Genomic DNA, 27,583 nt, shown 5'->3' on the forward strand with positions numbered 1-27,583 from the left:
CGCTAATGTCTTCAGATCAAAATTTTGAAATAGTTATTTTGTTCAGTATAGTTGCAAGGTCCAATAACTGTGTTTTGAAATGGCATGATCCCCGTTGCCCCTGGAGGAAGGGTAATAACTTGTGAAATTGGCCCCTTGTTTACGTGTAGTATTTGTTATTGGGAAGTATACAGACATTTTTCAGGGCGGGGGAAATTTTCTGGGGAAATATTTTCTATGGGTAGAATTTCCCATTGGGAGGGAAGTTTCCGGCACACGGGGAGAATTAGCTAGAATTCATATGAGATTCGTTTTATTTGTCTTACTTTCTCGTTGGCGACTTCATTTTAAATGTGGAGATGCTTTAGTGGAATTATCCTGGAGAAATTTGCAGCGGAATTCAAATTCGTTGAGAGATTTTTACGTGGGGGAATTTTCCATTGAAGAAATTTTCCATGGGGGAATTTTCACCATTATAAATTATCCGTGGGGGAGAAACTTTCCATTGGTGGACGATTTTTGGAAAAATTGTTCACACATGGAAGAATTTCACCATGACCTAAAAAACGGTCAGAAATAAAATAAAGTCTTTTTTCAAATGAAAGAATGCTAAGGAGTATTTTTCAGAAGAAATCGTCCGCAAGAAATTATCTGGCTGAATTCGCAGCGAGGATGGAATTGTACAGTGGCAATTTTTCGGTGGTAGAATTTTACGTGTGATGATTTTTATAGGGGGATTTTTCATGGGTCGGGAGGCGGTATCCTGGAATCATTTGAGAAGCGATCAAAAATTAAATAAGAAACAAGTTTTTTTTTTACTGAAAGTAAGGAGCAATATAAAAACTTCAAACGAACAGAAATTATTCCGTAAAGGAGTGGGACTGCTCCCTCGTCAATATCCCGCTCTTTACGCTAAAGTTCTACGTTTTGTCTCAATTCTTTAAGAACGATCCCTGAAACACAAGGGCCTTTTAACTTTTTTTTATTAAAGTATTAAGAAACTTTAGCATGAAGAGAGGGGTTTTGCAGAGAGGGGAGCCTCCCTCATATACGGAATAATTTCTGTTCGTTTTAAGTTTTAATATTGATTCCTGTTTTCAGTTGAAGAGACTTATTATAGAGCCACTAGACAAAACCCATACAAGATATATCCCTCCAGAAATGAACAGAAGAATAGGCTCGAGCAGTTTTTTTCTCGGGTTATCCTCATAGGATTCTATGCTCTGGAGTTTTGGACGAGCTCAATACCCACTTAATTGTTACAAGTATAGATGTGAGAATCCTAGGTTTAGTTCTTAAAAATGAAGTTTTGTCTCTTTTTTTCCTTTCCTTTTTGTCGCATTAGTGTTTAGTTATATGGGATGCTCCAAGTGCTTTGTTATATTTATATTTATGTGTGACAAACGAAGGCTTTCTGCGTTGTGATAATAATAAATAAAACAAAATAGTCAATAAAAAAATAGATTTGACTAATTTATCAAATGGGTTTAATTAAGGTGGTGGGGTGTGAATCTCTAAATGATCAAACTGTCAACATATCACCTTTTGACTTATCTTGGCAGAATTTTCAACATTATTTAGCGTGTGGAGACTCGACTAGAGTCTCCACAATACAAAACAAACAAAACAAGAGTCTAAAATAAAAGTACCATGGGATTATTACCATGAAAATATTATCAAGAAAATATTATCAAGAAAAATAAAACAATCAGAGCATTGACAAGAAGTGCTTGTGACACAAAAATCAAACAACTATCTAGTTTAACACATCTATATCCTCTTACGTTCTTCCTTCAGTGAAAGACAATAAAATTAGAAAATGTCCCTGATAACTCTTGTTTTTCCTTAATTTTGAAATATCCGAGCAGAGAAGGGAGAAAAAATATCAACTAACCAAAGCCTAACTAAGTCTAACCAAAGGTGTGAAATAATCCCAAGGATTTAGAATAACAATGAATATCTTCTACTAAACAAGCACTAAATGTATATGTGTACATTTATCTTCGATTTTTTTTTTGAAGACGGCAATACAATCTTTCACAGGATTGGCCTACTACAGTTTCATGGTGTGAAAAAACGATGTAAATAGGCCAAAACTTCCAAAAATTCGCTTCCCCTTCCCAGTCCCCTTAATATTTTTCATAAGTAATCTGCTGACGGAAATAAAATACCCATGAAGATTGAAAGCCTTCAGCATAAGTAGGAGGAATTTCAAAATGTGATCTGTTTGTTCACAAATTACTTGTTTCCTAGCTTTTAGAACAAAACATTCCCGTCTGATAGCTATGAAGTGAGTCCCAAATTCTTAATTGCTTAGCATTAAATACTGTCGGAAAAATTGCAATAAGAACGTATATACCAAGCAACCGAGCTCGTTCAGTGATTATTTTTTGTTTTGATAGATTTATCGTGACGATATAATTGTTAACTTTCCTGTGTGGGAGAATGATCTAAATTAGTCACGACATTTTTCATGTGAATGACGTCACAAATACCCAGAGGTCCAATACACTCTAATGGTTTCACTTTCTACATCAAATAAATGAAATTAAAAGTTGCTTTTTGGAGCTGATTTAAAAACTGTCTTTCTTTTCACAAAGCGAAGCTTGGTCCCTAGGTACTAAAACAATTACAGTACAGAAGTCAAAAATCAGATATTGAACCATATGTTTGAATGTGTTCAAAGTTGCGTCTACTCACGTCCAAACATTAACCAGAGCTGAATTTGGCGATTAAAATATCCTTCTATTTTTTTTATCCTAGTCACTGCCAACTTTTAATTATGATTAACTTTTATTTGCTTTTCTTAAACTTCAGTGTAAGAGGGATATATGCAATTAGGTTATCATGTACTATTGAATAATCTTTTATAGTCATATAACTAAAGCTTAGTCGTGTGTTTGCTAAACATAATTCTGTTGTCCTTCTATTTACTCTCTATTAACTTTAGGGAGACGGAAAACGGGAACAGCTTCAAGAATCTAAGGAGCCCAACTCTATCAGTCAAGGGGTACTTCAAAGTGACGAAATAGAGCGACATGACGAGTCAGACAGAACATTGAGTATTGAAGCTAAACAACCTCCGGATAGTAAGCATCTGCCTCCAATTCCGGGATTAACCTTCCCTCCTATACCCCCTTTGATAACTTCAGATTTAATTAACCCAGTTGCTTCTACGTCTTTAGCGTCTCTGGCCATGGGTTTAAGCATGTCTGGACCATTAATGTCATCTTTGATGCCACCAGACTATGCAGCCCTTTTTAGTCCAGGCAGAAATCCTTTAGCTGCTCAAGAGGCTTATGCTCAAGCTATCTATGGCTTACAAAATATGCGTGGGATGACATCTCCAAGTAGAAAAAGAAGCAAGGGGGAATCTAATAGAAGTCCAAAAAGGCTTCCATATGAAGATATGCTTATGCCTGATCCGGGAAAAATGGATCCTGCACTTGCCGCTTTTTCTGCTTTTGGGGGAATGGGAGGGCTAGGATATGGTGGTATAAATGCTGCTAATGCACAGTTTTTTGCAAGCTTAGCCGCCCTAAATAGGCTCCCGCCTATGACAGCACAGCCATCAACTCATACTCCACCTTTAATTAAATCTGAACCTACTGAAGTTAAAATAGAAGAAGCATTTTTAAAAAAAGAGAAAGAGGAATTAAGACCCGAAAGTGAACAAAAATGTGATAAATCAGAAAAGGATAAAAAACACAGAGAAAAACATGATAAAAGATCAGACTCCAAGTTTTCTCTTGAGATAGACAAGGGCTCAACATATCCTAGTGTCAGTATAACACCAATTACTTCGAGTACAAACACAGCACCCCCTAGCTCCTCATTTGCTAGTTTAGGACTTGAAAGACGTCCAGGAATCGAAATAATTCCTTTGACGAATCCACCTTCTTCTATGTCAGTGACTGCGGTCCCAAAAAACGAGAGAAAGGAGAGGAGGGAAGAAAAGAAAAAAGAAGAGAGAGATGAAAAAAGAGATAGGAAAAGAAAAGCAGACGAAGCACTTTCTATAAAACCAGCTAAAGTTGTATCTCTCTCTTCAGGAGTCATGGGACCTCCTGCAACACCAACTATATCACGTGAAATCTCTGCAAAGCAGCCTTCTCTATCTGTAAGTGTTAAGACTGGCGCTTTATCGCCTGTAACATCTTCTGGATCGGGTATTAGTACACCGAACTCGCCATCCAGCAAAAGCAAAAGCTCATCTCCTAATTCCAAAAACAAAGTTTCAATGAGCCCAAGTCACCAGTCTGCTTCCTCCTCTCCTAAAACAACGAATAGCCCCAAACGAAGCTCAAGTCCTAAGCACGTATCAGCTTCACCTAAACATTCAGGGAAACCGAGTATGTCGGCATTGAAAACAATTTCGTCGTCGTCCAAAGAAAGCTCTGGCAACAATAAACATAAAGCGAAAGATAAGAGTCGGGAAAAAAAGTCATCAACCCCAACTCCTGAAACTCCAAAAAGCAAGTCGTTGAATAAAACCAAATCCTTTGAAATTATAGAAGGTTCTGGTGACGAAGATGAAGAAGTTATTGCTCTGCTTGAAAACAACATTTCCCAAGACTTGGACCAGTCTGGAGACTCTAAACATAGCCAAGGATCAGGTAGTGATAGCTCTAGCTCAAAGTCTCCTGTAAGAAACCGAAAAAGCTCATTATCCGCTGTGATAGACAAACTAACAAGGCAACAAAATCCCGCAGGGGAGGGGAAAGAAGGTAGCAAAGATAAGAAGGATAATGAATTTGTCGTAAAACAAAGGAGCAGTCAGGGAATAAAACTGACTTTCAACAAAACGAAGGCTGGTGAGCGATCTTCTTCGAATTCCTCAAATTCTAGCAAAGACTCGACAGACTCAGGCTCCGTGAAATCATCATCTGGTCTTAAACCTGGGACAACTAGTGGCCCAGCTTCAAAGAAATTAGCTTCAAAATCTGCGTCATCTAAATCACCGTCTCATAGCTCAAACAAAACGTCCTCAGATAGAAAAGAGAGAGAGAAAGATAGAGACAAATATAAGTCACGAAGCAATGATAAATCAAAAGGGGAAAAATCTAGTAGTACTCGACCGGCTGAAAATAAAAAAGAGAAGATAGAAGTTAAACCCAAGTTTGATTCAAGCTTTCAAATCCCTAAAATTTCAAAAGAGCATAAAAATGAAAAGAAAGATGAATCTAGGAAAGAAAATGTGGAATCTGAAAATTCTGGAACTACAACAAAAAAGAACGAATGCAAAATTGATGACGTCCATGAAGATGACAAGTTTTCTTTCAATGTAAAAAAAGAAGATACGAAAAAAGAAAAAAATATTATAATGCCACTTTCACCTTCTGTCCAAATCCATATCGTCAAATCCCCTGTCCCTCGTAACTCGCCAATGACCATGCACTCTCCTAAGCCTCAACCTTCATCCATTCTTGCTGAAGAGGAAGGATCAGATGACAAAGCTAAATAGTGAGAAATAAAAGGCCGAAGTTTGTAACTGTGTTCGCCCTTCTCTTTTTTACTTAAAAGAATCTGCAAGTTGTTATAGTGTTTGGTGTTTTATTACAAAATGTAACAATAAAATATATGTGCTTACTCCCACTTAATCTCGGGACTTTTTTTGTAGTTCAAATATTCGGCAAAGTTGAATAACGCCAGTTCGGTTTCATGTCGTACACCTTGGTCGTATAATGACTCTCCTGGCTTTAAGATCAATTCATCATGTTCCATACCCATAATTGGGTCGTTTGCTTTAGCTCCATGTGCTTGTTGCTCAATCTGAAAAGGGCATTTCATTTAATATTAGTATTAAAAGAAAATTGCCAAAATATTTTGATCAATTTAAGACAACCTGCAGACATTCTGTTTGCAGTTTGAGTTGCTGAGAAAACACTATGGGCAGTTTGAACAGCATAAATAGTCCTTTCCGCAAGTTCGATTATCAACGACGTTAGCAGCGTCATATTACTATAATCCGTCTTTTCCCTCTGGCAAACGACCGTTTTGTTTAGTCTAACCGATAATCATTCAGTACGGCAGAAACCCCAGTGAAAAGCGCCTGTGGTTGAATCTAGCTCAGGTTGATTTAAGGTGTATTAATGGGTATCATTAGAGGGCCAAAAAGGGTAGACAGTTTCTCAGAAGCTCAAAGAGCAAACTGAATATATACACTAAGGTCTAATTGACTTCAGGTTTATGCCAGACTGAGTTCTGTTACAAGATAATATCTTTGCCGTTCATATTTTTTTAAGAAACATCTACGATCTTGCAATTGAAATCCCTTTAGTCTTACTAACAATGAAATAAATCTAAAAAAAAAAATTGTTTCGGTGCCGTAGCCTACTTTCTTTGAGCAAAATCAATTTTAGTTTAACTCCCTCGAGAACGGGGCAAAAACATTGCACTAACTATTTTTCTTTTGCTTATTCATCTGGGCCGCGGTTTTTCTTAACGTCTCATTTACTAAACAAAAGTTAACCTTGATATTAAAATGAAAAACTCGATTGTAAAGAGTACTTGAATATCTTTTCACTTGAAACTGCAGTAGACGAGATCATCAGCGGGATGTGAAGCTGTTATGACTTTCACTTTAAGCCTAAAACATAAAATTTCCATTTGTAAACTCTAACCTAAGCTTTTGTTTTGAAACAGCTGAATCGAATATTATGCTGGAAAGTATAGCAATGCAAATCTCATACCTCGGCGACCATGCCAACTTGTATAGCCAGGGTGTTTGGTCGGCTAATCAGCATTTTCATGCAGCCACTTATTACTAATTAATAAAAGAGGTTTCGTTTGTAATATTACATTATTTTGAGTGAAGTGGGATTTCTATTAAAAAATAAGGTCAACCAACTCTGAATGCCTTTCTCTGTAAAAAAATGTGTAAAAAAGCAGGAGTTTTTGGTAATGGTCATATCATTAGTGTCATCAACCACACCCCCATTCTATGCGTCTAAGTTTGTTAGCAATTTTGCACAATTTACAAGTAAAGTGCGACTAGTCTATTAGTTCATGGTAACGAAGGGAACAGTAAGACAAGACCAGTTGTCCTCAGTAGTAGCTAAAATTCTACAAGACTATAATTTTAAATTCCGGTCTTTTATTAAATTTTTATTAAATTACGTTAAATTTTATTTTTACTAAAGACTACAATTCTACAATTACAGTAAATTGAAATTACGTTGAATTTCATTTCAACCATCAGTAGGCTTGTTCCACATCTCAAAACATGTCAATTGTACATATATGTTCATGTATTCTAAATTTCTTATTACAAATATATCTTAATGAGGTTGAAGTTACCAATCTAAATTTAATAGCATAAGGAGATTTACTTAATTGTAGAAACGAAGAAGTATACTCCCAAGAAGCGGTTTAATCTTGTTCAGTGGCGTAAATTAAAGAAAACGTGGGAGGAGGGGAGGAAGAAGCAATTTTCTTTTTAAATGAAAATGCCAAAAAAGAGGTATTTTCAATGACAAAACCAAAAACAGGTATTTTTCGAAATCTAGGGTGGCAAATTTGTATTGAACACAAATTTGTCTTGTACGGGTTTTTCCTTTCTTTCTTTTTTCACAGGGTTATCATACTGACTGAATGGTTGCAGATTATCATGAAAGGGATCATTAGAACAGAGTCTTAAAGGTCTAGTCCCCTTTTTGGATAACAAAAGAAATTGCGCCACAGAATTATCCCCATTTCTCTAATATCTGTCTCACAACTACAGTTTTTGTCCAGCTAAGACAGGTTACCTTTTTGTCATGTTCCTGCTAAACAAAGACAAATTAATCATGGAATTTCACTTATTAACAAATCTGTGCTATTACATGGCATAAAACCAGACTTTTAGCACAACTAGAACAACGATTCTAAAATAGAAAAAAAGTTTGGAACTATCAAAAACTTAGGCGTACGTCCCAGTTATTGTTGACGAGTGGCATTATTTCATGCAAAGAGCTATATGCGATCCATGCAAAATGAATGGCTCATCACAAACCGTAATCTGATTAAATAAAAACAACTATTTTTTCAATAAAAGTAAAGTAATACTAAAGCATAACGAACATTAATTATTCTGTATATGAGGGGGGTTTCTCTCTCTCCCGTCCCACTTTTATATAGTGAGGGCCACTTTTACACAACCATACCGAAAGCATTGATGAGTGCATTTGTGCTTGAGCAGTTGTTCGTAAAGGTTGGGGATATAAAGTCCAAATTTAGTGTCAAGAAGGGTTTGAGATGGGAGGCAGTCCCCCTCATATATTGAATAATTTCTGTTCGTTTGAAGTTTTGATATTGCTTTTTAATTTCATTTGAAGGAGTCAGTTTTGTTTTATTTAATTGGGGTTGCTAAGTATCAGGAGAGCCACCCGATTCTTCTACTTAAAGTTTGATTTTTATAGAACAACGCTTCGAGAAAAGAGCTTATTCAGTCTATCTGCTTTTTGCAATAATGTGCCATATCAAAATGAACTTTTTTCTCCACAATAAGACGGGAGCCTTCGCCCCCTCAGCTCTCTAACTGCACGCTTCGCATTTATTTATTCATTTCTATCTATGAAACGGAGTCAGGAGTAAATTCATAATAATCTTAATATCCGTTCAATTCATCTGTAGTACCTCTCATGCGAAGTTGAACTTGGAAGCGTCGAAAACAGTGCCTAAAATGTTTTTTTGGGACTCAAGTACCCCGTCCCCTCCAGTAAAAAAAAAGTCCAAAAACAAATATAAACGAATTTTTATGCGTTTTTAAAAGTTCTTTTTCTAAACTCCCCTTCTTCCCCACCCCCGAAAAAATCCTAGATATGACCCGGGTGAAGACACTAATAGATTATGTGCGAATATGCCGTAATCTATACTTGTCAGTTTCATTGGAGAAATTGGCCAAAATAATTGTCGAGTTTTTATGGATTGCATTTGTCTATAGGGAAAAATAGTATACTGCACGCCACTATTTTCTCCAAGAGGCTAAATATCCTTTCAACAGTTCTCATAATTTCTGCTCGGCAACATTTGGGCCCCTTTTGTGCCGAAATTTCCGCTTTTAGCTTTCGAAGAGTAACATTAAATTTAATGCATTTTACATATTTAGAATCAGCTTGGGTAATAGATTTTGCTGTTGCATATATTTTAATCAGAACTTCGTTTTTAGAGATCGGTGTCTATTGGTCGCTCTTCACTTAGAGTTTGCTACAACAAATTGTTTGATCCAGGGCTGTCTTAAATGCGAGAGCGTCTACTACAACCTCCTATAAGACCCTGTTTTTACATTCAAGTTTAATATTCATATACAAATGCTTCAAGAACTATAATCATCCCGAAAAGTGCACCCTCCAAATATTTATTCGGTTTTTAAAGCGAGTTCCTCTAACACATCTTTTTTTTTCGGTGTGTCGTCCTTGGACACAAGCAGGGAGTCAGTACTCCCGGGAACAAGAAGCCATCGAAAAATGCATCGATTTACGAAAATCAGAAATACTCGTATTAAATGTCAATAAAAACGCTCCAGATAGCACTGGGAAAATTTCTTGGTGGCGCTTGAGAAGCCTCTCCCCAACTGGTACACCATTTGTGCTGTTAAGTACAAAAATGTTATCTCTTGTTCTGACAAAAAAAAAAAAAACAGACAAAAAAATTCAGCGACAAGAAAGAAGCTATCAACTCGCAGCCCCAATATTACAGGTTCAGTCTAAAAATATTCCTGAGAATGAAGGCAGATTACAGATCATATTTGATCCCCCCCCCATATACACAAAAAAACAAATTCCTAAATTTTTATGAGGGCTCACGGATAGTTAGAAAATTTGGGCATAAAAAGGCACTTTTTGAGGTTTCATGTACACTCTTCTCCCCCCCCTTCTTACCTACTCAAAGATCCGCCAGCGCCCCTCCGTAATAGCTTATGTGCAGTGATTATACATCACTGTACATAATTTCATCAAGCCTCTGATGGATTTACATGGTTTAAATGAAGCTTTAAAACAAATGTCTGTATTGACTTGTATTTTGTATGGATTACGGGCATCTTTGGGAGCAAATGCGTCACTCCACGGCATTACTGGCTCACTAGGAAGCTCAGTGTATAATTTCTTGACAATTAGGTACAGGGTTGCCAGCTGGAAACATGTTATTTCAAAAGGACATATTCCCATGTGCCGGGACACAATGAAATAAATGACAAAGAGTGATTATTTTAGAAATTTGGGAAATAAAAAGGACATAGTTTGTAAAATTATGGCACAAAATAATATCACTTCTCACCGAGTAGTGTTTTTTCTCGTTTTTTTTTTGGGGGGGGGGGGGCAAAAAAGGGACACGGTTTGTAAATTTATGGCATAAAATAATGTCACTTTTCACCAAAGTAGTGCTCTTTCTCGTTTTTTTTTTTTTTTTTTTTTTTTTTTTTTTTTTTTTTTTTTTTTTTTTAGGATGGATTTCTTTTCTAAAATATGCCAATTCAGATTATCAGATAACATTAGATTTAATGCAATTTAGATTTTTCCAGAGATGTAAGTAAAGAGTTGTCTCCAAAATATGTTTATACGAGTTTCGTGCTTTCACTCAAGTCATTCTGTATGAATTTGTTTCTTAAAAGCCTCTTTTGATCAATAGTACAAATGGTAAAAAATATTCTGGTTTTTGAGATTTTAAGATGGACACATTTTAACTTAAAATGACAGACTTTTGGATGCTCAGGGGACATGGACGAAAAATTTGGCAACCCTACTTGCGTAGTTTCTTAAATTCTAAAATAATTAATCAATTTTGTATGGTTTAAAATTCACCAGGAGGTTTTGAGCCCCCCATCTTGAAAAGTTTTTTTTTTACAAAAAGTTCCTAAAACGGAGAGAGTGTAGTAGAGGGGAATGAAGAATGACATGACTTACCCTGTATTTTATTTACAAGAAATTGTCAACCTCTTAAATGCTTACTTTAGTACCAAGTCGAAGTAGACTGTTTTTGCTCTTTGTGATAGTTTATGGACATTAATTGTGAGGTCAGTCTTTAAGAAGAAATTTCCTTCTTTTGTGCACAATATTGCTTTGCATATGAACAGTTATGGAGAAGACGCGAGTAAATAATCCTTATGGGGCCACTAAAGCCTAAAAAGTAAACTTTCTTGCAAAACCTAAATCATCACCAGAGGTGGTTCAGATTAATCTGGAGAGGGGAATCCCCCCCTCAACTTCTCTTCATATGAAGAAATGATTACCCGAGTAGCGGGCAATCACCCTCTACCTTTACTTCTGTACATAAAACGAAATCTTCATTCATATACTTGCCTCCAAATAAAGGGGAATGGTTACCCCAAAATCAATATTTGTCAGAAGAAGCCCCTCTTTTTTAAAACATCAAGTAATCGTAACCCTAAAAATCTTTTTTTGCAATTCACACCCCCCCCCACCTTGCCCACAATTTTTTTCTAGGGTTATACTTTTTCATTAGGGACAATCGTATCAAAACAAGGGCCATAGAAAATGAAGGAAAGGTTTTTACATTCTACTGCTTTTTTTTCAACTAGCCAATAAGGTCACACCTCAATGAGCTGCCATTTTCTGCCAGTTATGTTGCAAAGCGACAATTATGGCTCTCATTGGGCTAAATTTATGGGATAATAATTCGATTTAGATTACGAAATGGTCTAATTAAAATCTATCAATTTTCAAGGATACGCATAAGCGGTGATGCGTTTAGTTCTCAAGTATACGAGCGTGTGCAGTGCATAATTTACTTATAAAGCAATTCAAAACAGACATAAATTAAATTTTAAAAACAGGTTATGCAGATAAAAAAATTAGCATCAAAATATAGAACAACAGAAAATTATCCATTTATGATATATCTATTCCCCCCACTTCACTTCAAGCTCTTTGCGCCAAAATTTAGCTTGTGATTTACTAAAAGCATATAAGAAGGCAAAAAATAGAGCTGGTTGGCAATGGCATGTGTTTTATTAACTTATAACCTTTAAAGCATATGAACTGAAAATTTTACTGATTAAAACCATTCATTATACACCTGTATGGTCTGTTTTATTGTCACACCATTGTGTTAAGAGTTCAAGTTTAACGTAAAAAGTGGAGGGCAGTATCCCTCTTATAGTTAAGGATAATATCTGGCTACTTTAAGTGTTGATATTGCTCTTTACTATCATATACAAACTTTGTTTTATGTTTAGTTTAGAAATAGGGTCCATTGACTCCACAGTTTATAATAGGAATTTAGACCTTCCACAACTAGCGCACTGCGGAGTGTAATGACTACTTTTTTGTGTCTGAGATTTTGTAATTTATTGTATTCGACAAGGAAGAGGGAAAAAACAACTGTTTCCCTACTTTAGTTATTCAGACAGATAAGCAGTTGAACGAGACCTTGGCCCTACTCATCCATCCATTCACCAAGGATAAACGGTATAATCAAACACGATCAACCAAAAAGAAGGGTCCATAAACATGCAACATCGCTATTAGTAAATGTAAGCCATTACAAACTCAAAAGTTTTTTTGAAAAACTGCCTTTTAAAAATTTTCGGTGGAAACAAAAAAGCACCAAAGAATCAGAAAGTATAAAAGAGTGTGCTAATCTTTCTGTTGAAAAAGATAGGGAACATGAAAGTTTACAATATACCTTTAAATGATGGTTCTTTTTTTTCTTTTTTTTTATACTTGAAACGGGAACAGATTGGCAGACAAAGATGTACAGACTCAAAATGGAAGTGGAGATAGGACACGTCTTTTTAATGATGGCCTTCATTAAGTTTTGTAATTTTGTTTCCAATTTGTTTCATTTCCCTTTTAATTTATTTGACACTATCATAACTTGGCAGTGAAGATAAATACTTTTTTTCTTGGCCGTTAATGGAAACTGGTGGAGATGTTTGTTTTTTATTTATTCATTTTGTATACTCCATTTGTTCGTCGAAATTCTTGGAAATTGTATTTGGAGCAATTACTTTAAAAAGAAGTTAAGCAAGCTGGAAGCAACCAAATGTGTTCCTAGCAAGGTAGGGTAGAAGATGAAAAGGGGACCTGTCAATTCATTAAGCCAAAAAATAAGTGCAATTACATGTGTTTCAATTTTATGGAGCACTGTCCATTTAGTTCAAAGCAGCTCCAAGGTATTTTGTATTTTTCTGAAATTTCACAAATTTTACTTCGAGCGCTACGGTTATGAGCTATTGGTAGTGTTTTCTGGTGTATTGTGTTGATGACCGCTGCTTGATTATCATTAACTTTAAAACCCTTGACCAAACTCGGGCTAAGTGATTTTGAATTCAGTTCTATTTCGAGTCAAAACCGATACGCTTTTCCTGAGAGGACGAAAACCCATGCAGAGCTCCAGAATAAGCAATAATTCGCAAAATATCTACCAAAGCGTAAACCGTTTTTAAGAGCACCTCTATTTCTACCGACGTTTTTGTGCCTTTGCTCATTCCCAGTAGATTCTGAAGCAGAATCCTCCTCAGGCATGAGTGCAAGGACTCGTTTCTTGCGGAGGGACGGGAATGTGGTAAAAATGCACAAACAGGAAAATCATGTGAAATATGTAGCAAATTATCTGAAGATTTCCTTAGTGAATACACTTTCTCCTCCCCTATTTGTATTGTTGGTGCAAAAGCAAAAAGAACGATATAATCAGTCAAAATAATTAAAAAATATGCTCTAATAATTATATCACCTATTTTGGATTGTTGGTTAGTTACTAGAGGTTGAGCTTACTTTTATTTGAAGAAACGCATATAGCAGATGTCAATCTTGCCTACTGGGAAGGAGGATTCCCCTGAGACAGCCCTGGAAGAGCTACATACGGAAATAAATGCAGAATGTTTTTCTCTGTGTCTGAGTCTCACCCCCCCCCAGGAAAACAAACATGGCCATTTGCCTGCCTCCTTGCCTTGAGTTACACATTTGTTGATTTTTGCGAAGTCGAGCCACATCCCAGATATCAAGAAGCTGAAGACAATAAAATTTTTCAATGAAAATTTTTTTTTCGTATTTTTGAAACTCATTTTCTATCATCAGAATTTTTTAGGACAAAGCTAAGAAATGGGATGAAGCAACATAATGGCTAGTTTCATATTTTCATCACATGTACTTTTACCTGTATTGCGCAACCTCAACTGAAATGGTCTTTAACCCAGCATCTTTCCGTATTGGGAGCTAGAAGCTTTCCAATTTAGTGAAACGTATGTACTTTCACTCACATAAAATTTTATGACAATATGAGATGATCAAGCAGGAACCTTTTACTCGTTTAATATGTAATGACATCTAGTAAAGCAAACTTTCTTATTTTTAAAAGTGTTTTAAGGGGAAACGCTTGCTCTTAAATATGATAAAAATTGTGAAAAAGTAGCTATTGTACAAAAATTCCTATGTTATATTTCATTGTGCGAATGAGTCCTCATTCATGAATATTGAAAATAGAGATATAAGCCTAGAATAGGGGCTGTTGAGAAGGAAACATATTAGAAAAAAATTCTTATTTCATAATAAGTAGAAAAATTGTAGCTAACAAATTTTGAACGCAATTTCGCCATACTTAAACCCTCATCCTCAACTGTGCAAATATATATGGCCCAAATTATATATTTCCCATGCCTTTCACCATGCATCACTCTTGTTTCAACCCGTGTAACCTGTAATTTGAATCAACGTTGAAAAGATCAAAAGACGGAAAAACACACTGAAAATAAATAATTTGGTCTATTTACTTGCACATTAGGGGGGAGATGGGGTTAAAATATAGTGGAATCGCTTTCAAAATCTGTTGCCTACAATTTTCTGCCCATTATGAAGTAAGAATTGTTTCCTAAGGATGTTTCCTTCTCAATAGCCCCAATTCTAGGCTTTGCAAAAATAATTTTTCATAAAACAAGTTAACCTAAAACACCATCAGATGGAATTAGTTATATTTTAGGTAAGAGTTTAACCCCTATTTAAGTTATACCAATGCAACCTAAATCTTGCTTAAGAGCTTGCCGTCTGTTTTTCAGCCACCCTCTACTCATCGTAGCCTTAACATGTTCCGTCCACTTTAACAAAAATAATTTCTTTAATTCCACTTGATACATGTTTTTTCTACGCTCAATCTACTCTTTTCGGTTGTCCTACTCAACCTGCTTTATTTTCATCTTACTTAAATGGAATCAATGCTTAACGCCATCTAGATTGGCTTACCTTTAAAGTATCATACATATGCTGCTTGAATGGCGGAGGGATATTCGCTGTTTGTATGGCTCTTTTTATGCCTTCAATAAAATCTTCTACCTTCTCGCTCAAATCGACATTTTTCATTGGAATATTCTTGGTATTCCGGTATGTAAAGGATTTCACTAACTTTATATTTATTGTAATTTTTAAGTCATTCATTGTTTATAGATGGCGCGGTTCCAACAAATGTAAAATTGGAGAGAGCTAAATTATGTTCTTCCCAGGTTTTGCACTTTAAAAAAATAACTCAAGCAATTGCTATTGTAGGTATTAGTTAGATTTCCAGAATTCTGCAAGCTTTTGATCGACATAGTTGAGATGGCATGAAATAATATGGCTTTGGGTTCTGACGGTGTGGTAAATAATTTTTTTTTAAATATGGTGCTTCTGAAGAAAGAGATAAATTTCTAGAGATTATGAATAGGATTTGAAAAAGGGGGAGGTACCTACTAAACTTAAGAAAACTTTGATTAGGATGCTTTATAAGAAAGGTAATAAAATGAATGTGAAACATTTAGAGGCGCTAGGTTGTTTTTTGTATGAAGCAGAATACTTAGTATCATGGTACTTCTTAAACTTAGAGATGCTTAAGATGAAGTTTTAAGAGAAGAACGGTATTGTTTTAAGAAAAGGCGAGTAATAATTGAGCAACACCTGAATCATCAGACCCTTTAGTTTGCAGTTTTAGAGATAACGAACAAGCGTTAGGGTCAGGCGATAGAAGAGCTCTAGCAAAGGTTCTGCCCTGGCATGGCATACCAAATTATTACCTTAAAGTGATTAATTTTACATGCTGGAACAAAGTTACTGCAGTTAAGGTGGGGATTGAGGCTTGCAGGTGGTTTTCTATTGATGCAGGAGTTAAGCAGGGATGCTTTCTATACCCATTTATATGGACCATTTTGATGGACTTAGTCCTAAAGAACACAGCAAAGGCCATAGGAAAGCATAATATTAAACAAAAAGTTAAAACTCTCCTAGACTTAAAATGGCTGATGATTTGAGTGGCCTACATCAAAATTTTAGCAAAATAAATAATTTTTCAAAGGCTTTGAGAGTTCAGGGTGCAAGAATAGAAATAAACCAAGGTTAAGAGTTGATGTTGGGCAAGGATAAGAACGATCAAGTAAATAGTTACCGGGCAGTTTTATTGGTAAAGATGGTAAGATTTACCATCATACGTTAAAATGGAGTGAAATTTTAAGTTTAAAAGTAGAATAGTTAAGACTCAAAGTGCTTTATCACAGTTGAAAAGTTGGGGAAAAAAAAAGAAAATATAGGCAGAATGTGTGGTTTAGAATACCCTACAGTATTTGTTTTTGCATTTTTGGTGTGAACCATTTGCAATAATTCTTTTTTTGTCTCTGAAGGATGAGTTGTCATAGCAGTTTAAAATTAAGGTTAGCGCTGGGGTGATATCTATCACGAAGGCAAACTTATGAAATGTTTCAAGGTTTTTGGACCAAAACGATCTCAAAATTCCGATTCGATAACATAGGGGTTAAAAGAGGGCCAGATAGCAAAAAAAGGAATTGAGACTTGGACTAATTGCCCCGCAATACCCTCTGGCATTCATAATTGACTCTACCACCTTAAAATTTTCGATCGAATGAACCCCCTCGCAAGTTACTAAGATAGCTCCTTCCATTTAAATTGGGTGGGTGAAAGTTTTTTGGCCCTTTTCTGGCCTTTTTTTACTACATTTTGAAGGGAAGCAATATTATTTTTATTTTCCTTTTGTGTTGGGGTCCCTTTAGATCAATGTTCCATATAATTTTCAGGCCAGTCGAAAAAATTGACCTTTTTTAAGCCCCCTTTGCTGGAGGAGGGACCAATTTCAAAGGGGAAATTCGTTTGCATAATTTTACGTACAGTAGTTCACCTGGCCCAAGGACTTACGGCTGTAAATTTCTAATTGATCAGTAGAAAAAGGTTTTGTGACTCCTTTCAAGATTCCTAACCTTTCTTCCATTCTACAACAAAATATTGATGATCCTTATAGTTTCATGCCACTGCAATCGGAAGATAGAACATGCCTCCCCCTTTTTTTGTAGAAAAAGATTTTCATATTGGGAGGAGCACTATTAGCAGCCCTCACCATCATCAATAATAAAGCATATACCAGAAATATTCCATAAAATTGCGATGGATTAGATGTCATTTTCCACCCCCCCTCCCTTCTTTCTTAGATCCCATTCTATATTTATCTGAAGGCTCAGTGAGGCTTAGGATGTTTTGACATTCAAATGCATTTGAGGTATCTGGCTGATGTGTAATCAGTCTAGTTAAATGAAGCTTGAAAATAAATGTCTGGAACATTTTATCTGGAACAATAAGGGATGCATCACCCCCCATAGTACTCTTATTCAGGCTTAGTCTTAATGACGACAGACGAAAAATTAATTCCTACACCCCCTCCCGCTTCTCACACCTTTTCCTATATTTATGTTGAGGTTCGTGGAGGTTTAGACACTTTGGACTTTGAAATACACCTCCTAGGTATTTGACACCTCCTCTGCCTCTGCCTACACTATGACTCATGGTCCTTCCTTCATTGTATCTTATGTACAATTATACATTTTTCTTCCATCTTTTAATTTGTTTTATTTTCCCTTTTGGCTGTACAGTTTCACGTTTAAAGGAATTTTCCAAGGGGAAATTAAAAAAGAGGAATTTTTGCGGGGAGAGAATTTTTCGGGAAGGAGGAACACGCATAGCACCCACTTTAAAACCTTTGAGAGGAGATCTGACGTGGTTCTAATGGTCATTTTCTACAAGTTCATTCATCGTCCATTCTATCGCTACTATGCTATCCCACCACCCTATTACGATCCATCCCTACTTGGGGGGAATGCACTAAACCCCACAAATCTCCCTGTTGCTTTTGCAACTCGCCATTGAGGCCCTATTTTAAATTTTAAATTAGTGCACTTGAAAGGCACTAGAGCCTCTAATTTCCGTTTGAATTAGCCCTGTGCTAATCTTCTGACAAAAAAAATTACCAAGTTCCACATTTTTGCAGATGGGAGCTTGAAACCACTGAAGCAGGGTTCTCTGATACGCTGAATCTGATGTTATGATATTCATTAAGTTTCCTTGACTTTTGGGGGTGTTTTCCCGCTTTTCTGAAATTTCCTCTGGCTGGTAGCTTGTGATGGTAATGTAAACTTAATAAATTTTATGTATTTGGAATCAGCATAAAAAACCAGTTCTTTTGATGTATCTATTGTTATCAAAATTCTATTTTTCAGAGTTTCGTCTACTACTTGGCCGAGCCACTCCTTACTTACAGTTCGTTGCCTCGAAGTGTTTGAAACGTTTCCTAAAGAGTTAGGCAGCCATTCTATTATGGTCGTAAATAAAGGAACAAACAGCGGTTTTTAGGAACAAGCGCCAGTCACCGCATTGTGGTTTAAACCAAAATAAGACACCAACCTTAAACTTTGAGTGAGGCTTTGCAATTTTGAGGAGTAAGCGTACACCTAAGATCAGCCAAATTTTTGAATAGCCTCTTTGTGGTTGATTGTTGGAGGAATGCTAAGGTTACCCCGGGTTATAATGTTCGCAATGACACTTCCAGAAGCTTTAGTGTTCATCTCAAATGAATCAGGATTGTCTGTAAGAAAGAAATCAATTCAAGACGATTCATTGTGCACACGTAGTTGCTTTAAGCAGCAACCTACCCAATTCTACAGGACAGAGGTAAGCCAGAGGTAAGTCATATCCTTCGTAAATGCAATGCAACATTTTTTTATATTGAAATGTTCATTTAGAATGGTGAAAGACTATTGGGTATTTGCCTCTGATGTAATCGAGGCTGGTTTCAATTAAGCTGCTTAACTTAAATTTTGGTTGGTTGAAAATTGTAAGGATAAAGACATAGGTATTCGAGAAGTTTTCTTTGACTCACAATGCCTCTTTCCCTCTGACTTCAGGACACTAAGAAAGTATATGGAATATGGCTCTATTTATTATAGGCTCCACCATAAGTAGCACCATCTCGATGCTTCCGATCTCGCATGAGGGTTGGATATCCATGTATGGTAACCTTACCATTCAGTATGTCCTGGTCGAGGTTTGTCTAGGCAATGCTCATTATGGTACGCTTGACTGTGACGTAGAAAAACTAAATGATATGTCTTATCTTTCTACTTGGCATATTAATCTCTTTTCTTTTTTAATTGAACAAAAATTTTGTCAAATCCAAACTAAATATAGATAAGCTCCCAAGAAAATATATATAGATATATATATTGCAAATGACCATATCTGTTCTCATTTGATGCCAAGAAACGGTTGACAATGCTAAAAATTATTATAGTGCTTTCTTCTTTAATTGCTGCTACATTTGCAGGTACTAATCTTTTTCATAAGGAGTAACTAACGACTTAGATGTGCAATTGAAGCATAAGGAGGATCGCATATAACTAAAAAATACAAAAACGTTTATTTTAATTATACTTCTTATGCTAAAATATGAAAGACTATTTGATCTTAGGTATTCTATTAACACGAAAAAAATTATAACAATATGATTTTTCCCAGAGTAATCTAAATTTCTTCCAATTATAATGCTTGGACCATTTAAATTTGATTATTTCTTCAATTTCCATGGTCTTTACATCCTCAAAAAGGTCAGTAAATTTACATATCCTTTTACATTCCTCTAAATATTTGGCTACACTCCTCCCCCACACCTAAAAAGCCTTTTAATTCACATATATTTTCAATTTCAAAATTTAAGCCTTTTGAAGCCATATAATGAAGAAGCACAATGAAAATATCCTTTGTTTAAGTTTCACTTAGCCTACATCTCCTTGTAGAGAATTAAATTTGCAAAAAACAAGATTTTGTAACTGAAAGTAAGGATCAATATTACAAATTAAAACGAACATAAATTGTTACGTATATAAAGCGAGTTATCCCCTACTCAGTATCCCGCTTTTTACGCTAAAGTTTGACTTTTTGTTCCAATCATTTAAGAGAAAAGTTCTAAGACCCTTTAGCCTAAGAAACACCATCAGAGAATTCCCCCCCCCCTCGAAAAATACATGCAAACTTCCCAATAACAAGCTTTGCCAGCTCTATGCTAGCTCTGCCTCTCGCTCAGACTATCTGTCTTGGCTTTTACTCCAATTAGGCATGGCTTGATGGCAACTTGATTTGAATTCAAAAGTCAGGACTGTATATTTATATAGTATATATAGATTTATATTTTATATATATATATATATATATATATATATATATATATATATATATATATATATATATATATATATATATAGATTTATATATTTATATAGATAAAAATTTGTTTTTTTTATTTAACCTTCAATTAAGCATGGCTTGATGGCAACTTTATTTTATTTCAAAAATCAACAGAAACCCTTGGCAAGCTTTATAACTTAAATAATTATTCTTGGGGACTGGGGAGTTATGTTGTCTTCGGAGGCGTAATTGTTGAACCTTTTAACTATGTTAAAAAAATTTTGATATTTTGAATTCTGATAAATATATATCTAAAAATTTTGATCGGACGATCTTGGGGAAAAAAAGGCGTGGGAGGGAGACTAGTTGCCATCTAATTTTAAAATGGGCACTAGGCAAATAAGCACTCTCTCAATGTTTCTAGGATCACTGGTTCGATACGATCACTGGAAAAAACAAAAACAAAAAAACAAAACTAATAAACACGCATCCGTGATATTTCTGGCAAAATATACAAATTTCACCTTTTTCTAGATTGGAGCTCGAAACCTCTACAGTAGGGGGTCTTTGATACGCTGAATCTAATTGTGTGATTTTACTTTTAAGGGGTCTCCCCCTTTGTTGAAAATCATCAAATTATTTCAGGCTTGTGACCTGTGATGGGTAACACAAAACTTAATAAGCTTTATATATGTGGAATCCGTATAATAAACCAATTCTTTTGATATATCTATTGAAATCAAATTTCAATCCATAGACTTCCAGTTACTATTGAATCGCATCACTTCTTACTTAAAGCTTGGTACCATGAACTGTTTGATCAATACATTCGGCTTTCTGTTCAATAGCAGCTGTGAGACGCCTATTAGAACCAACTCTTCTACAGATTAAATACAAAAAAACAAGTTTTTTTAACTGATAGTAAAGAGCAACATTAAAACTTAAAATGAATAGAAATTACCCCGTATATCAAAGGGGCTGTTCCCTTTTCAACGCCTTGCTCTTTGCGCTAAAGTTTGACTCTTTCTATTAACTCTACTTTTTAAAACAGTTAAAACTTTAGCGTAAAGAGCAAGGCGTTGAAGAGAGAACATCCCCTTTGATATACGGGGTAATTTCTGTTCGTTTTAAGTTTTAATGTCGCTCCTTACTTTCACTTAAAAAAAGTTGTTTTTTATTGAACTTCTGAACGTTTTTAGTTAATCCATGTTTTTATTTCGGCTCTCAGCGGATGAATAATCAATGTGAAATTTGCATATTTATTTATTTGGCTAAATAGCTTTCCCAAAGTTTTGATCGAATGATTTTGAGAAAAAAGGAGGGGGAGGAGACCCAGTTGCCCTCCAATTTTTGGGGTACTTAAAAAGGCAACTAGAACTTTTAGTTTTGTGCGAACGTTTTCATCAGTAAAAGATATATGTAACTTACGAATTAGCTTACGCAACAAACTTCTATATTCGTATTTTTTTATTACGTATATGAAAGGGTTTACCCACTCGTCAATACCTCGCTCTTTACACTAAAGCTTAAATTTTGTCCCTTGAATCACGAAGGCCGTAGAATAAATAGTTGAAAATACTAAAAATACTTTAGCTTAAAGAGTGAGATATTAGGAGGAGGTGAACTCCTTGTATGCGTAATATCTTCTGTTCGTTTTAAGTTTTAATGCTACTCCTTACTTCCAGTTGAAAAAAAAACATTTTCATATTTATTTTTCATTGTTTTTTAAATAATGCTAGAAAATGCTGCGCCCCCTTTATGGAAGTCTTCTTCCTCCATGGCAAATTCCTCCACGGAAAGTTACCCCCACATAACCCCCTTTTCTCAACCCCCTCTCCCAACCAAAAAATCCACCCTGAAAAGGTGTGTACAGTTCCCAATAACCATTGCTATATACAAACACTGGTCAAAATTTGTAACTTGCAGCCCCTCCCACGGGGACTCTGGGGGAGTAAGTCGTCCCGAAAGACATAGGTATAAGATTTTCCGACTATGCTGAACAAAATGGCTATCTCAGAATTTTGATGCGGTGACTTTGGAAAAAAAGTGAGCTTGGGAGGGGGCCTAGTTGCCCTCCAGTTTTTTGGTCACTTAAAAAGGGCACTAGAAATTATCATTTCCATTTGAATGAGCCCTCTTGGAAAATTCTAGGACCACTGAGTCGATATGATCACTCCCTGGGAAAAAGAAGAAAAAAAAACATAGCCTACAAAGAAACAATTAAACACGCATTCGTGATTTGTCTTTTGGCAAAAAATACAAAATTCCACATTTTTTTTTATATAGGAGCTTGGAACTTGGACAGCAGGGTTTTCTGATATGCTGAATCTGAGGGTGTGATTTTTGTTAGGATTCTAAGACTTTTAGGGGATGTTTCCTCCTATTTTCTAAAATAGGGCAAATTTTCTCAGGCTTTTAACTTTGATGGGTAAGACTAAGCTTGATGAAACGTATATATTTAAAATCAGCATTAAAGTGCAATTCTTTTGATATAACTTCAGGTATCAAAGTTCCATTTTCTAGAGTTTTGGTTACTATTGAGCCGGGTCGCTCCTTACTACAGTTCGTTACCACGAACTGTTTGATTAAAATATGATAAAGATCTGCATTTAAAAAAGTCAAAGGCAACTCTAAATGGTGTAGGTCTAGACATTAGCTTTTGAAAATTTCTTTCAAAATTTGATTCGAAGTTTCTAAAAGAAAATTAGATTATAATGAGTTCATTGCTATTCAAAAACTAATCATTTGGACTCAGACAAATATTTAAAAAAAGATAAAATTATACAAGATAGCGTCAATACATGGTCTATATCGTCATACGATAGGGATCTCATACTGCAAAGCCTTTCAGATAATTTCTTATGTAAAATAAATTGTGCTTTAAATTTATTTTACTCTTATTTATTTTGTTTCCGTTTATTTTATTTATTTATTTTATCTTATTATTTTTTTAGTATTATTTTACTTTATTTTTATTTTATTTGTTATTTTGCTGTTCGGAAGTTCTTTTCAACCCTTTCTTAAAATTGCCCTTACCCCTCCCATCTTGTATTTGGATGTAAAATTATAGTTTATTAATTATTCTAGTGATCTACTATTATACACGGTTGAGAAAAAAAAATTAGTATGCCACCTTGGTTCTCGTAATTTTAAATGAATCTTAAATAAAAGGGATGGATGAAAGAGAAACACAGTAGAATGATTATAATTGAATCTAATGAAGTGTGATTAGAAAATTGGTTTCTGGATTACTTTTTTATACAGTACTCTACGATTTGACATGCCGAAATTTTAGTAAAGTATGTCTATTTTTGCATGTCTATAATCATAGATAAATGAAAATACAGTAGTATATTTAAAAGTTATTGCAATGAAGCTTAATTAGGCAAATTATTAGTGAAATAACTAAAAATAGATTCACAATATGGTACACATACACTATTTTGAGATTAGATATACCAAGTTTTTCACTTAAAATAGCCGTATTTTTGCGCGTTTTAATATGATTATTTTTCAATTTTCTAAATTGCTTCTTTTTTCTAGCCTGTCCCAACATTGTATCAAGAGCAGAATGGGGTGCCAGGCCTCCCAATAGCATTTCCTATCAGTCTGTGCCAGTTCCTTATGTCGTAATCCACCACGCAGCGAGCAGTGGGTGCACTTCCCAATCCTCTTGCTCATCCCTTGTTCGAAGCTTCCAGAACTACCACATGGATTCCAACGGCTGGGCAGATATAGGATACAGGTAGTTTTATCAACAGTTTTCAGTATAGTTTTTTAAAACTAGACAGCGCAAATAACTTATTCATGTGCATATTATTTACTTACTATTTCTGAGAGGAGTTAATTAATACAGTTTTAGCATAAAAAAAGTTACAAATCAAAACTTATTGTATTATAAATCTAGCCTTGAATAACTCTAGTCCTATTTGTTTTTTTGTTGTTTTTTTTTTTAACCAAAACTTATGATACTGCATTACTTATAAAATATGATTACTACTACTGAAATCTCTATGTTTTGTTGAATTTATAGTTTATTGTGGCATGTGTTGTGTTTTTAGTAATAGTTACATATTATCAAGTTTATGCTACATTCTATTTATCCTTGTGAGAAACAAGTCAAAGGTTTCGTACTATTGTTATGATGGGGTGGAAGCAAATGTAGAATGTACTATTGTTATGATGGGGTGGAAGCAAATGTAGAATGTTTGAAAATGGAAATATTGAGCTTTTATTACTAATACCCTAATCAATTTTTGAAACATAAGTACCCTGAAGCAATGTTTTCCCCTTCCAATTTTTTCAAGATATGTGGATTCACTGGTTTTTGTGGATTCTATTCTAGGAATTTGCTCATATTGAACTGTTTCAACTAAGTTTAGCCCACAAGAAGAACACGCAATCAAGTTCTCGAATTTTTAATTTTTTTTTTCGCTTTTTTGTTTAATGATTCAGATTAATTTTTGAGATCAGACATGTTCAAGGGGGTAGAAGGGCAAAATCGCCTATGAATGTATTTGAAACAATGGAAAACAGAAATCTTCAATATAATTTTGGCTAACGTTAAGTCTGGACTCGCCACTCTGGCAACATGGCTGGTTAGAATTAACGACTCCTATGCAATACATGGCAAAGATAACTTACCCGTGCTAGTTCTTGCAAAGCTACTTGATATATGACATAATGCTTTACATACTAAAATCATTCATAAATGATTTCTTCTGAATTCAGGTTTCCCTCTAAAAAACAGATTACAGCTCGAAAAATAAACAGTAATAAAACGGTAAAGCATTAAAATTCGTATACGAAACAAACCATAAGATTTATTTTAATTCAGCTGACATTTTAGAGAAGGAGGGAACAAATCTCTCTCGGAAATTTCCAGTTTTGTTGATTTGTAGTCCAGTCTAGGGGAAGAAGGCTGTATTTCACTTTCTTATCGAACATTGGGATTGGAAAATATTTTTAGGGCTCAGAAGTAGTGACGCCATAAGCACTTCCACGAGACCCATAGACACTGCTCTTTTCTTCTCTTAATGACTTAAGATGACGAAGGAGGCTTAACGGTGACCCCCTCAGGGCAAAATGCAGTATATGTTACGTACTAGTTTCTCTGATTAAAAAAAAAAATACGGGGGCCAGGCCTTCTTTGGGTGCTACGTAATAGAAGTTTGATTGCCACTTAATAGTTTCTTTGAGTATTTGAGAACCAATGATACCCTGCCAAATCAGTATTTCCATGGTTTTTATGATTAAAAGCATAAGGGTGTATGGAAAAACCTTCAGATCCTCCTCACGTATAGGCATGCTCCCAATTCTTCATCACTTAATATTTCAAGCTTTACAGCCATTTTGTGTCAGCAAATAGGGGATTTTTGCAGCCATTTTCTATAGGCAGAACCTTTAGGGAGTCTAGACTTTTGTTGGTTTTCCTAGGAACAAAGGATTAGTGGTAAGCATAAGATGCATCGCTATTTCCAGGGAACCATCACGTGATCCACTATTATTCTAACAGGAACTGAGTAAATTTTCTATTGTCTCCAGGGGTATAAAAAGGGGTATTGAACGAACTTTTCGTCACTCTTGTATTAGATTCTGTAAGTGATACTACTCAACTTTAAGAAAATGGATATGTTACAAAGATGCCAACAGGTAAGCTTCTTTCTATATACAACCCCTCCCCCACAAAAATAAGATGGGCATACCCAAATTTAACCTTCTATAATTTTCTACATAAAATTAACAGCTAAAACCCCTTCCCTCATGCTAATGCAAAAATCTCTCAGCGATAAATCTATCTTATTTTTATCACGTCAAAATATTCTTTACTGTAAGAGCCATGACTCCTACTAAATCGCTTTCAAACCTATTCCATCAACGGGCAAAAACTACATAAGCTGACAGATGTATTGAACCAAAGTTAATTATTATCCCTAGTGCGAAAGGTTTATTTCAGCTTAGACCATATTTACATTGAGCACCTATCATTTTGACATAGGGTTAAATAATTGCACGAAAAGACTTGCTTTTATATCAGCTGCTCTCGTCTGGGAAACATACGCCTAAACAAATTGAATTCTAGCGCAAAACGGTTACATAAACATATTTTATTTAGGAATTAAATGAGAGCGCGGATAATATTCCCTCCTTATAATAATTAAAAAAGCAAACAAGTGTCTTCTTTTGACAATAATATCGAATTATTTGATAAGAGACCCCTTCTTCCCTTAATAGGGTCATATGTAACCCTAAGCAACAGAGTAAATGCTTAATGATGTTTTAGCTTTTTTCCTCTAGTGTAGTCTGTTATGTACATTTCTGATAAAAATACTTCAAAGAATTCTACTTTTGCTACTTTTTGCTATAATGAATAGGAGCTAGACTAAGAAAATGAATCTTTCAAAGACGGTTCTACCGACTGATCCTAGGAAGCTATTTTGAAGCATGTACCAGGCCTATTTTATCAATCCTTCGAGTAATAGTTTTGAATCAAGGTACTTTATCCTCACTAAAATTTTCAGGCAGCTGAATAATGTTAAAGTTTTTAAAGCTTTCTTTCTTTTCTTTTATTTGAAAAAGTTCCTTCTATCTTCACATATCGTGAAAACTACTTCTAAGCCTAAATATTTGTATATAAAGTTGACACTTTAAGTTGCATAGCAGTTTGACGATAGATTTCTGACAATGATAAAGAATGAGAAAAGTAAGCAGATACCAGGGGTATGGGGGCAAAGGGGATGATTTATTAAATTTGATTTTATTCTTTTTTTCAGAAAGTTTTGCATATTACATTTGAACGGTGTTATATAAAACTTTTGAAGCTCAAATGCAGAGTAGCCTGTTTTCTTTTACTATAACTGATTATAGAGTGAATAAAAAACGGAAAAGAAAATACTTAAGGTTTATGATATTCTCTAATTCATATTTTTCTGTTAAATACCCATTTTGGTCTACCCTCCTCTTTAAAAAGTACATTTAATCCCTGTTAAAGTTCAAATTCCTCCTAGAGCAAAAGGGTTGTGCAGCGTTTGCTAATGTTGACATGTCATAGTTCCATGTCATTACGGCATTATTTTGGGGGGACTGTTAAGGTGGGGAGACATTGGGGTTATTTCCGAAGATCAAGAAAAAGTTAAATTAGCCATATATGACCATTTTATTTAAAAATTCCATAAATGATCAAA

The 27,583-nt window shown here is 35.1% G+C and overlaps 3 protein-coding genes across 5 annotated transcripts in view; 2 read left to right on the forward strand and 1 right to left on the reverse strand.

Moving 5' to 3' along the window:
* Positions 1-5,574, forward strand: part of LOC136027778 (mediator of RNA polymerase II transcription subunit 1-like) — a 55,817-nt gene extending 50,243 nt beyond the window's left edge. For all 3 annotated transcript variants that reach the window (XM_065705243.1, XM_065705246.1, XM_065705247.1), the window contains exon 11: positions 2,930-5,574. In XM_065705243.1, coding sequence (XP_065561315.1) covers positions 2,930-5,443 — 2,514 coding nt within the window. In that variant the 3' untranslated portion in view covers positions 5,444-5,574. The remainder of the gene's footprint in view (positions 1-2,929) is intronic.
* On the reverse strand, positions 5,513-15,361 carry LOC136027827 (UPF0538 protein C2orf76 homolog). Its single transcript, XM_065705250.1, has 2 exons — positions 15,156-15,361; positions 5,513-5,751 (listed from the first exon to the last, which is right to left on the reverse strand). Exons 1-2 carry the CDS (start codon positions 15,345-15,347, stop codon positions 5,566-5,568), a joined length of 378 nt encoding a protein of 125 aa, XP_065561322.1. The 5' UTR covers positions 15,348-15,361; the 3' UTR covers positions 5,513-5,565.
* A 4,024-nt stretch (positions 15,362-19,385) lies between these two features.
* Positions 19,386-27,583, forward strand: part of LOC136027863 (peptidoglycan-recognition protein SC2-like) — a 28,284-nt gene continuing 20,086 nt past the window's right edge. The window contains exons 1-2 of the mRNA XM_065705280.1: positions 19,386-19,542; positions 23,943-24,144. Of these exons, the coding sequence (XP_065561352.1) occupies positions 19,491-19,542; positions 23,943-24,144 (254 nt within the window). The 5' untranslated portion in view covers positions 19,386-19,490. The remainder of the gene's footprint in view (positions 19,543-23,942; positions 24,145-27,583) is intronic.

Source organism: Artemia franciscana, chromosome 1 (assembly GCF_032884065.1).
Source record: "Artemia franciscana chromosome 1, ASM3288406v1, whole genome shotgun sequence".
Classification (NCBI taxonomy): domain Eukaryota; kingdom Metazoa; phylum Arthropoda; class Branchiopoda; order Anostraca; family Artemiidae; genus Artemia; species Artemia franciscana.

Excerpts from the sequence above, each read along its gene's own strand:
- LOC136027827 (XM_065705250.1), bottom strand. The coding sequence starts at position 15,347 with ATGAATGACTTAAAAATTACAATAAATATAAAGTTAGTGAAATCCTTT. Across the intron at positions 5,752-15,155 it reads ATATGTATGATACTTTAAAG|ATTGAGCAACAAGCACATGG; the intron begins GTAAGCCAATCT and ends TGCCCTTTTCAG.